Consider the following 12498-nt stretch of genomic DNA (forward strand, 5'->3'; position numbering starts at 1 on the left):
ACTAGTGAGTACTTGGATTACAGCTACGACTATCGACTACTGTGTTTATGCTACGAATTATGCTAAAGAAAAGCAAGTAAGTGCGATAAGTAAATGATTGCTCTAAAGGAAATGAATTACTTGATAAAAGCCGCGAGTACACTATGGAATGCAAATTCGACAAGATAATTGAAAAATAATTGAATTGTTGATTTGTTCGGGTTGGTGTGAGATGATTTGTTCTGTTGAAGTCTTCTTCTAGTTATAGCCTTGATCCAGCCATTCTGGATCTTTCCCACGACCTAATTGTTACTATAACTACCTTTGCCATTACTCTGCTTCCATATCCTTCCCATGATCTTACATTCCTGAACCCTTGACATTCATTGATAACCCACATGGATTTAATTACTGGTTGACCAATTAGTTTAATTGCTTGAGTTCGGTCACACCACAATTACTTCTTATAACGTGCATAACACATGATAGTATTCTTTTGAGATTCGATCGCACATTCTTAGAATAATTCTTCGACCGTTAAATTCGCGCACGTGTGATCCATATGAGTCTTGACTGAAGCAGGATCCGGTCGAAATAGGGTATAAAAACCCGTGACAGAGGAGATTACAGTAATCGATGCCACTTAGCCAGATTTACATCCATTACCCACTCATGTACCAGCACAGGTGGGCGATGCTCTTACTCTCGCTACTTTTGATGAATATGTGCTTCGAATTGATGACAACCTCTCTTCTCTCGAACAAGCTCTAGCCAAGAATCTTGCTGTGGCCGAGTCACCATCTCTTTCGACCAGTTTACAAAGCCTCAAGGAAGAACTCCATATCCTCCTGGAAACAGTGTTATTTGTAACCTTGACGGTTGAGATGATTGACAAACTCGACCAATTGGTTTAGTCATATAATATTTTCTCTTGCTTAAATCTTAGCTTTATGGACAAATCACCGACCCCCGCAAGTTATTGGGATTTGTTAAAGAAAATTTATCACGCTCCAAACTCAGGAATCGGGCTCAGAACATTTTCCGCCACCGAATCCAATGCTAACAACTTCCGTAGTACCCAATTCTCGGCTCCCAGCTCCCATACACCAAGATTCAATCTTAAGATCCTACAAGGGGGATTTTCATGGTGTTTTTTTTCTTTTATAAAGGAGCATAAGTGTACCCAAGTCACAAAACATCATCACCACATATCCACTAATGAAATCTTTAAGTACAGTATTGGAAAGAAAATATAAGATATAACCAAAACTCAAAAGATTAGGCTCATGCCCCTAGCTCAATGTTGTTAATACGCCCTAACAGATATTAGAGAATGTGAGAGATGATGGAGTGCTAAGTTATCAGAGAATGTAAAAGACGATGGAGTGCTAAGCTGTCAAGTCCATGAATGATGTTAGCCACACCAAGGCTATGCAATGCATGACCTATGTGGTCGAATGTTATATGCTAAAGATGCAACATAAACATGTTGATTCCCAACTAGTCCATATATTGTAACAGTTCGTCACTGAAAATATTACTGGGGTCTAGTACACTCCAACACTAGCTTCCGCCCCATCGCACGCATGACCAAGTGAGTGGAAAAGACCTCACTATCCACCTTGCCAGTGGTATGCCAATGCCACCTGACTCGTCAATAGGTGACCCATTTCATGAGCTTGTCAAACTCAATCTAGCTTACAGCCACCTACCCTTTGACGGTAAGGTCATACTCTTTTTTAATTGACCACGACATAGTGAGAGATGCGACCTACTGTTATTTGGGACTCGATGATCATGTTATCTAATCGGTCTTGACATTGAAGCATCCTACTAGTACCACAAAGGTTTAAGACTTTCACTCAAGGATATTAGTAGTGCCTTAATGCTAGAACATATATTTTCAATATCTAATCGGCCATCCACGATATGCCTTTGGAGGTCACAACACTAATGTCGCTAGGGTGTAAAAGTGATCGTGACACATAGAATGCATGAGTCATTCTATACAATTCATACACCAAACCTGCGCATACTGCTCGATCATGTGGGGCAACCCTATCTCATATGGGGTCCCCTAAATATCTCAAGCCGAAAGGCATATGCTATGATCAATCGTTATTCACAACATGCATACAAATGATGCGTATGGGCATATAAATGGGCATGATATCCATTACACTAAGCATGTTATCAGTGTGTCCTATCAAGCTAAGCATACTAGCATGTTATCAGACATATCATATGATAATCGGCCTTAATTGGCACAACATATACAGAGAGTGAGACCCAAATGGCACACCACCACTATAAATATAGAGGTATATGTGGTGTGGCGCACGTTGGACTAACATCGGCTCCTCATGTATAGAGGTGTACACGAGTCGAATTGAGTTGAGCTGTGCCAAGCTCGACTCGGCTTGGCCACTAGCTGACCTTAGCTTGAACTCGGCTTGGCTCGGTTCGGTCAGCAGCTCAGCCTAGTTCAAGCCGAGTTTGAGCCAAGATCGAGCCTCTACGACATTTTCTCAATCACACGGAGTGCACCTTCAGTTTTTCACGAAATATAAAGCAGCAGCATCGATTTTCAAGTATTTCATCAAACACTCAATAGGCAATATAAAAATCAAGATACAAGGGTATTTGTTTCATATCCATACCTTCTTCACCACCAGCCGACACTTTGTTGAGTCATTTCATCAAACAATGCTGAGTAACATCAATATTAAAACAACCGAGTCACCGAATTGGTTGGATCCGAGTTCGATTCGAATTGGGGTTCAATCTGAGTTCGATTCAAGTTGGGGTTTGATCCGAGTCGAGTTGATCTCGAGCAAGCTTGAACTTGGCTCGAAATTTTTTCGGGCTAAAAAAATCAGCTCGACTCGAACTCAATTTTGAATCGAGCTTTTTCGAGTCGAGTCGAGCAAGCTAACTCGTTCGTGTACATCTCTACCCGTGTAGCCTACACATACAAATTTAGTAATTGGATGTAAGGCATGGATAAGATACATCTGCTATGGCAGGATCCACTGGAAATGACCTGGATGGAAACCCACATGTGTAACATGTGTCCCACTCGGCTATCAATCTATTGGGCACGCGACCCATTGATGATATCCCAAAATAATCAAATTATCATTGGCATCAATAGGATGATCTGCACCGTTTAATCATTGCCGATGTAATCGACGATTATAAATTATTGATTAGTCATTAGGATGTGATCTTGGGTTTGTGGCGCATCTGAGTCCTGGGATTTCATCATTTTAGGCAAAGTATATGCCTCAATGGATTTAATACAACCATGGTGTCAACATTACATGTACACACTAATTAGAAATATAAAAAATTAATTTAATAATTAAATTCAAACCCTTACAAACATATTATGCATGTTAACTTAGGATTATAGGGATTTTGAATACATGGTGCTAAACATATCCATCCGATTCTAGAAATTCAGGAATTCCAAGTCCAAAAGTGCCCTAAATCCAAGGGATCCCATGTTCAGGGATTCCCAAGCCTATGGGATCACAAATCCAAGGAAATCCCAAGTCTAAGGGATTCGATATCCAGGGGATTCTAAGTACAAGGGGTTTCCACCCCATAGTTCCTTGTGGTGCGGCCCGCCTAAGATAGGGATCGTCTTCAACTATGGGCCCCTAGCCTAACATGATATGAATAAAAACGGCTTAGATGGCACATAAACATCACGGCTCCCACGAGTAGGACCCAGTCCTTGAAAAAAAGGAAATGTAATGATGGTGATGTCACGGATTGTCTTGAGATACCGGATTGGCATCAAATCACCGACTGCTTGCACGCCTGTGCCAATCCCAGGATTTGACTTCCAATCCCTTCCAATACCATCCAATCCCTTCCAATCCGACCGGCCAAACAAGTCTCAGGGATTCGATATCCAGGGGATTCTAAGTACAAGGGGTTTCCACCCCATAGTTCCTTGTGGTGCGGCCCGCTTAAGATAGGGATCGTCTTCAACTATGGGCCCCTAGCCTAACATGATATGAATAAAAACGGCTTAGATGGCACATAAACATCACGGCTCCCACGAGTAGGACCCAGTCCTTGAAAAAAAGGAACAGCCACCACGTGCCCATGTTTCCCTCAGTGTGGTCTGCCTGATATTCGAACTGGCCTGATCTTTGGCCCCATGGCTTGACATGATGCGGTAAAACTGACTAATGGAGTGGATAAGTCACCTACATAATTACATAACGGGGGATCCAACGAGTGGGCCCACCCGACGCCCCTGGCTGGGGACGCGGATTTCCTGCAAAAGCCTTTCGCAGGAAGTTCCTGCGCTGGAAAACTGGGTGGGGCCCGACTTGATGTTTTTAAGAAATCCACCCATAAATCCGTTTTCTGAGCTCATTTTAGAACTTACGGCCAAAACTGAGAAGGATCCAAGACTCAAGTGGGCCGCCCTAGAGTAAAAGGTGGGTAGGAAAATTCCTGCCATTGAAACTTTTTGGAGTAGAAAGTGATGTTTACATGACATCCATACCGTTAACAACGTCATTCCTACTTGGATGAACTGAAAACACAAATATTAGCCTGATTCAAAACTTTTGTGGCCCACGAATATTTCAACTGTATACGTTCAATACTCACATTTGAGGTCCACTTGAGTATTGGTTATGGTTCACTTTTGATATGTTATCCTAAAAATATCTTGAAAAACAGATGGCCGGGGTGGATTTCTCAAAAACATCACGCTGGGCCCCACCCAGTTTTCCAGCGCAGGAACTTCCTGCGAAAGCCTTTCGCAGGAAATCCGCCTCCCTTGGCTGGGCGTTCGCCTGCCAGGGCGCTGGCAACAACCCCTATCGTTGGTGGCTTCTCAAATTTTTTTTTTAATTATATATGTATTTTTGAGTTGGGATACACTATAAAGCTGGGCCCCGTGTGAATGATCTACTCCTTTCACCTCATTTTTCAGCTCGAGCGGAGTCCAATAAGATCTGACTGGGACTGGTTTGGACAAACAGGGATCCCACGGTAAGCCTTTGAAGTTTTCAACAGCAGGGATTTATTTTCTTCAGTGTAGCCCACTCAAAGTCAGATCTGCCTCATTTTTTGGCCCATGGCTTAAAATGATATGGAGAAACAGGTGGATGGCGTGGATTTAGTATATACACCATGGTGGGGTCCACTAGTGTGGTCTTACTCTGCACGCCTGCAAGTGCAGACGCTGACGTGGGGTGGCTCCCAGCCCCACTGTTTCGTATAATGTGGTCGAATTGATGGTTAGATCATCCTGATTTTTGGCCATAACACATTAAATGAGCTTGGAAAACAAATGGATGGTGTGAGTGGTCTAAAAAAAAACGTTACCTACTTTATTAAACTAGACATTAAGTTTAGTTTGATAATAAACCCTTGTTTAAGATGGCCCTAATTTGGCATACGGAAAAAAAAAAAAAACAAAAGAGAGCCGAGACTGCTCGTGGTCGGGTCGGGAGGATCACCTGTGGTCATTGTATTTAAGGACGACGCGAGAGAAGGCCGCGGCGACGACTCACCAGCGCGTACCCGTTTCTTTCATACGAGCTCCACCGATCTCTCGCCCCCGTTTCTTTCGTACGAGCTCCGCCGCTCTCTCTCTCTCTCTCGGCCCTAGTGGCAGAACCTTAGTAGATTTGATCTTGTAGGAGGAATGGGGAGACAGAAAGGAGAGGGAGGGAGGAGCAAGAGTCGCCCTTCCAGCAGCAGGTCTTCTTTCTTCAAACACACTCCCTCTCTCTCTCTCTCTCTCTCTCTCTCTCTCTCTCTCTATTATTTTAAAAAATAACTCTGGAATCATGATTCTGTATTGTCACAGCCACGCTGCGTCCCTCTTACCCTCTGGAACGGCACCTGTTGGATTCGGAGGCTATATTGGAAGCTCTCGCCTCGATCCGTCCATCTCAAACGATGAATCTGTCCCGTTCCTGGTGCGATTTCTTTAAATACTCCCAAATCTAGTTGGCGAATTATTCATCTTCACTATTTTCGGATTATGAATAAAAACTTGTCTTTTTAGAAAGCAAAGACACCGAAAAGACAGGCGAAATCAATGCATGAGCAGTATATCCATTCATCTCAGACTCATAAAAATTACACCCACTTTTCTTTTCTTTTACTATACAGAGAGAGAGAGAGAGAGAGAGAGAGAGAGAGAGAGAGAGAGAGAGAGAGAGAGAGAGAGAGAGAGAGAGAGAGAGAGAGAGGTCCACGTGATGTGGCACCCGATGAAACCTCTAGGGTCCAACTTTCACCCTGATCCAAAACTCTGGTGGGCCATGGCAAAAGGAAATAGTTTCCTCCCTTGATTTCTCCTCTTTCTTTGCTATGGCCCACCGGAGTTTTGGATCAGGGTGAAAGTTGGGTTGTGGGGGTGTCATGGGGAGCCACATCACATGGACTGTTCGGATTTTGTGCCCAATACAAGTGTGCAAAGGTACGCATGTAAAAAGGTGCGCAGGTGAGCGTGACTCTCTCTCTATATATACACTATACTATACTATAGTATATACAGGTAGGCTAGGCTAACTCAGCCGCTTGGTGTGCCGTAAAGGCCGTTACGTAAATGTAACGGTTGCAACTGTTACACGTTATGGGGTCGTAATGGCCGTAACAGTCGTTATGGAAAAAAATGACTCGTAATTGTCATTAACAACACGTTACATCCCCTGTAAAGGCCATAATAGCCTCGTAATGGTCTATTACGGGACATATATAGGTTTTTCATAGTTTTTAATCAACATTATGGGGCAGATACAGGTTTTTTGGGGTTTTTTTTAATAAATAAAAAAAATAAAAAAGAGAGACCGTAACGGCCGTTACGGGGCCGTAACAGCCGTTATAGCTTGTATCATAAAGGTAACAGTGGTGGCCGTTACGGCCATCGTTACCGTTACAAAACATCTTTACTTCTACTAATCTAATGTAGAGGGCTTTCATCACCTTTTCCTTTTTGAATAACCCATTCTCATTATCTTTCATAAGTAGGCAAACCGGCAAGCAGCTTCTTTAGAAGGCACGGGAGCCTCAAGGGGAATGGCGGGAGCCATCACGTGATAGGGTGCTTGCGCTTACGTTTTTCAACTAGTCCATTAGTAGCGTTGACAAAGAAGAACAATTGGTTAAAAGACAACTATATATCTATATAGGCCTGCTTCCAACAACCGAAGCTACCGGTTGCCCTGGGGGACGTCATCCTTCTATAATAGTTAGCAGTACTGAACAACCGAGTCATCGGTCCGGGGAAAGAAAAGGACCGCCTTTGACCATAAAAAAAGGAACTTGCTTAACTTGCTAGGCCTTCGGAACAGGTTCTTCTGTTCATGCTTCAGATGATCTGGCTAATTCTATATATTTCTATCTAACTATAGACTATGAATCTATCAGAAAGGTGAACCAACTTCAAAGCCGTTGCGGGCCGTCAGCCCGTCACTGTACTTTAGGGCCGTCATACTAGATGACAGGGGCGCATCACGTTTTTTAGTTGCCTAGAAACCCTCTCTTTACAGTGCCAATGCTGACTATTTCTCAATGCAACTTTTGATTGCCCTTCATTTAAATAAGTGGTACTTCCTTAGTTGGCGGGAATTTTGCCTGCATCTGATCCCCAATTGTTCACCTCGGATGATTGTGTTGGGTGAATTGTGACCTCGTACGATTGTGTCGGGTGAGCAACAACTGCTTCGTTACAATACTGACATATGGGCTAACGGGTCACACTTTGGCCAAGTATCCTACAAAGAGACTCCCGAGCACTAGAAGTATTAAAGGAATGGCCATAGGAATGGGCGCATCATGACATCGTAAGATGTCTTGCCTGAATGAATTTGTTGGTACTTGAAATGTTAGAAAAAGTGAACGAAAAGAGTAATAAGAAGTGAAAATGATAGAGACACTTCCCAACCAGAAAGCAAAGTTCCCATTGATGGTATACTTTATGTAATATTTTAAATTTGACATATCGTGCTACTGGTTGTGAGCGCAACTGGAGCACTTTTGAGCAGATGAGACATTATTGAATTCATTAATCAACTTATGAATTCACTAGTGAGTAGTGACTAATAGCCTTATATTATTACGTTCCCGGGCTTACAAATACATTCAAAGAAGAGGAATAGACTTGAGCAACAGGGATTGAATGCGCTTATCTTTGTAAAATATAATCTCCAGCTCAAAGTCCGTCATGTAAAGAGAGAAGGACTAAGGGCTTGATCCTATATGTTTATCAGATATGGAATCTGATGATGAATGGATCACAGAGAAAGAGGATCCCACACTTCCTACAGATAACACCCGGATGGACATAGGTGAATGTTTTGCTGAAGGATTGGATGATGTGCAAGGTGTAGGCAGATCCACATCAAAACCGGATGGGCGACGTGGTATGCCTCGTGTTCTTATTGTTTAATCCTGTAATGTAGTCTTATAATTATTAATTAATAATTTAATAGCTTATATTATAATGAATTTTGCAATAACTATTTGGAAGTCCTCGAAAACTTGCTATTTGAAGCAAGGCAAAGGGAAAAGTGAAAGTGGTAGAAGTAGACGAGGAATATGAGTTTATTTCGACATCAAATTCTGAAGATGAAAATGATGTTGATAATGTTGACTTCATTGGTGATGAGGAGGATAATGAGGGCGCAGCCGAGGAAGAATAGATTTTGTTTGGATTTTCTATTTACGTTTTGAATTATAGAAACACGTGAATAAAGCATTATACATGTAAATGGGGATGGGAAAAATGTTATTTTTTGAATTATATAGAAAACTTACATGTACATGAGATAGGAAAAGGGATTATTGTTTGAACTTTATTATGACATGCTGATATATACATGATACATCTTTTTGTTTTTTTCATTTTCATGACAAAATGAATGATTGATGTGTTTTTTTTTTTTTTTCTTTAAATTATTTTATTTATATACAATTTTTATATTTTTTATGACATGTTTTATGAAAATATGAAAAAATCTTACAATTTACGATACGATACGATTCAAACCCCTGTATGATTTACAATACGATATGATTCAAACCCTTGTAGGATTTACGATACGATACGATTCAAACCCCTATACGATTTACGATATGATAACGATTATGACAACATTGCTCACATGGCGTTTGTTATCATGGGATTTTGGGAAATGGTATGTTCACAACATCCACTACCTAATGAATGGCTGACATGTGTGCCGTTCACTCGAATATCTTCCATGTGGTCCCCTATACCCCACATGAAGGCTTCACATTCAATCATCACCCAATTATGCCTACACTATTGTACATTTTCCTCTAAGAGAAAAAAAATTGATAGTTTGTAGAGTGTGATAGATGATTCTTGTGCATGAAATACAAATAATTCAAATTAAAGTGTCCAAATTGTAGGTCCTAGTTTATATTTATCATAAACCAAAGATTATAGTTATTTGATTCTCTATCTGATTGGTGGACATTTATTAGACGGGTAGAAATGAAAAGACATGCCTACTGGTCCTATTTTAACAAACAAGTGTCAATGAATTGGTGAATACATTTGTTTTATCGACCTAATTTAGGCTTTGACTTGGTAATGGTAAGTCCCACAATGTAGTCCATTTAATTGTGATAACGTATGCCTCATATGTAATTTTTGAATGCGTGCTTATCAATCTTCATGCAAAGCTATCGTATCAAATAATTCCCCTATTACAAAAATGAATTTGCGCATACGTTTTTCAACTGGGTGCTAGTCTTTATCTATAGTAGTTATGGCTAGTGTTCGAAATATCAGTATCGCGTCCTTGGGATATAGATACGTACCAGTTATCGCACGGGATATATCATTTATATCAAGTAATTTATCGCACTTTTTGGTTAACGTGGGGAAACATTGAAAAAATGGTTGAAATTTTCAATGAAACTTTAGGGATGTTAAAAAAGACCTTAATACACAATCTTAAAAAAGAAGTGCACATAATAGGTTTCCTTTGTATAGGGTTCTAAGCTATGCGCTGTCTGACTGAACTAATGCAACTATATTCAAATTGAATGCATAATGTTTAGAGTGTATGTGATGATCATTTCATCAAACACTCCTTAATACTTCGGAATTAGTTTTAATTGACACCTGGTTAAAGTGAAATTTAGAAAAAAAATAAATTAATATATTTTAATTATTTTTAATTAAAAAATGATATTTATTTTTGAATAATAGACTATTTTTAATTAAAAAATGAATTTTATTTTCTAAAAATTGACAAGGACTTAACAAATCATTAGATTAGCTCTCGTACATGCTTGATTTCATGTTTGGAGTGCAACATTGCAAGCAATTTGGGTGAAAGTGGGGAAATTTTTGAAAATTTCCCAAATCGGACTACCTACACTCAAAATTTGAAATTAGAGTGTACGTGATGATTATTTCATCAAATACTCATAGATACTTCGAAATTAGTCTCAATTGGAAAATTTCGAAAAAAAAGCATGGAGACCATGAAGAACCAATGGATATCAAAATCAAAGCTCCAACTTCATGATTTTTCGTGCAAAACATGGAGAACCAATGGATTTGTAATCATTTGACACTGATTTAACATAATTTCAACAAGAAAAAAGGATCGGAAATTGAAAATGCTTACCAAATCAAACATGTGGGATACATTGGCACTGCCTATGCATTTCATATCGCATAAGTGGGATACAAGATATATCGTGGGATGTATCGGCCAATATCGTCAATATTTAAAACATTGGTTATGGCCAATGTTTTTTGTATCGTTATCCCGTAATGTATTGTACCCTTGGGATACAAATATATATCGATTATCACATGGGACACCTTGGTTATATCACGTAATGTTTCGCTGTGGTGGGGAAACATTGAGAAATTAGTCGAATTTTTCAATGAAACTTCAGGGATTGTAAAAATAAAGACATCAATTTACATTTAGAAATCAAAACATCACAAAAAACAAGTGTGCATAATAGGTTTCCTTTGTATGGGGTCCTAATCTATCCTGTCTAACTAAACCGATCATGCAAGTATATTCAAAGTTTCTTTATATAATTTATTGATATAAGAAGATGCATGGAAACACAAGGAATACGTTCAAAAGCAAAAGAAGTAGAAAACTAGAAATATACCTGTGCATAATGTGTGTGGCTGTGGTTCAGACCCACAAAGCTGTACGGTGGTGCAAAATCGTCTCCATCTTGTTGGGGCTGGGCATAGTATTGCTACTCCACAAACTGATAATACCATGCTCAGGTCATAGTAGAATGATACTAGTGAAGATACTTTCTAACATAACGTTGGTACTCATCCTCTCTGATTTTAAAAAAATTGGGGAAAATTTGAAATTTCTCCCATTTTCTGGAAATTGTCCCATCTTCCCTCAAATCCCAAAATTAGGGTGTATTTAATAATGATTTCATCAAATACTCCTGAATACTTTGAAATGGGGGCCAATTGATCGCTGATCAAAATGGAATTTTGATAAAAATATTTTTTAAACATTTTTATTTAATTTTTAATAAAAAATATATTTTATTTCCTAAACATCCCCAAATTACCAAGAATCACTGGATTAGGTTACGTGCATGTTTGATTTTGTGTTTGGACAGAGATTGTAACTGAGTTGCAAAAAATTGGAAAGTTCCAATTTTTCGCAAATCGGCCCCATCTCCCCCAAATCTCGAAATCGAAGATCCAAATACATTATTTTTCATGTAAAACATGAATAATCATGAATTTTTAATCATTTGACACGGACTTAACATGTTATAAATAAAAGGATCGAAAATCGAGAATGCTCATCCAATTGAATAGGTGGGATATATCGGCACTACTTGTGCGTTTTGTATTGCACAGGTGGGATACATGATATATCGTCGAATATATCGGCCAATGTCGTCAATGCTGAAAACATTGGTTACAATGCTGTTACATGATCCCTTTTAAGAAGCCCTCAGTATGGGGGGATATAAAAAAAGGGCATGTTAGTCAAATAGAGGGGTCTCACACGGGTGTAGTGTCTTTAGCCCGTGGTATTCCGTAACAGTATTGGTGGTACCGGCTGCCACTATCACTGTTATGATATGGGCCATAGTGGTTGTTACGTTCTTTCTTTCTTTCCTTCGTCTTCGTCTTCTTCTTCTTCTTCTTCTTCTTCTTTTTTTTTTTTTTTTTTTTTTTTTTTTTTGAGAAAAAGCCGAAATAACTTGTATTATAACGGTTGCGGGGCTGTTACAGGTCCTTTTTTTTTTGTTTCTGTAATGCCGTTACAACACCAAAATGTTTGACAGTTGCCACTGTTACCGTTACATAATCGCCGCTATGGTCCTGTAATGGCCGTTACGGTACACCTTGCTTTAGCCTTAAGCATCTAAGGGGAATTGGCCAATGCAAGCGGCACTCTAATGCTCCCACTAGCTGCCACTAGGGGTGTACATGAATCGAGCTTGCTCGGTTAGCTCGACTCGACTCGACTTGAAAAAGCTCGATTC

The 12498-nt window shown here is 39.8% G+C and overlaps 1 protein-coding gene across 2 annotated transcripts in view; it reads left to right on the forward strand.

The window, feature by feature from the left end:
* Positions 1-5432: 5432 nt before the first annotated feature.
* LOC131223924 (E3 ubiquitin-protein ligase listerin) overlaps positions 5433-12498 on the forward strand; it is a 172841-nt gene continuing 165775 nt past the window's right edge. Inside the window, exons 1-3 of one of the 2 annotated variants that reach the window (XM_058219513.1) lie at positions 5441-5583; positions 5655-5715; positions 5825-5936. In XM_058219513.1, coding sequence (XP_058075496.1) covers positions 5660-5715; positions 5825-5936 — 168 coding nt within the window. In that variant the 5' untranslated portion in view covers positions 5441-5583; positions 5655-5659. Of the gene's footprint in view, positions 5716-5824; positions 5937-12498 lie in introns of both variants that reach the window. The other variant, XM_058219514.1, reaches the window with a different exon arrangement.

This window comes from Magnolia sinica, chromosome 13, assembly GCF_029962835.1.
Source record: "Magnolia sinica isolate HGM2019 chromosome 13, MsV1, whole genome shotgun sequence".
Lineage (NCBI taxonomy): Eukaryota > Viridiplantae > Streptophyta > Magnoliopsida > Magnoliales > Magnoliaceae > Magnolia > Magnolia sinica.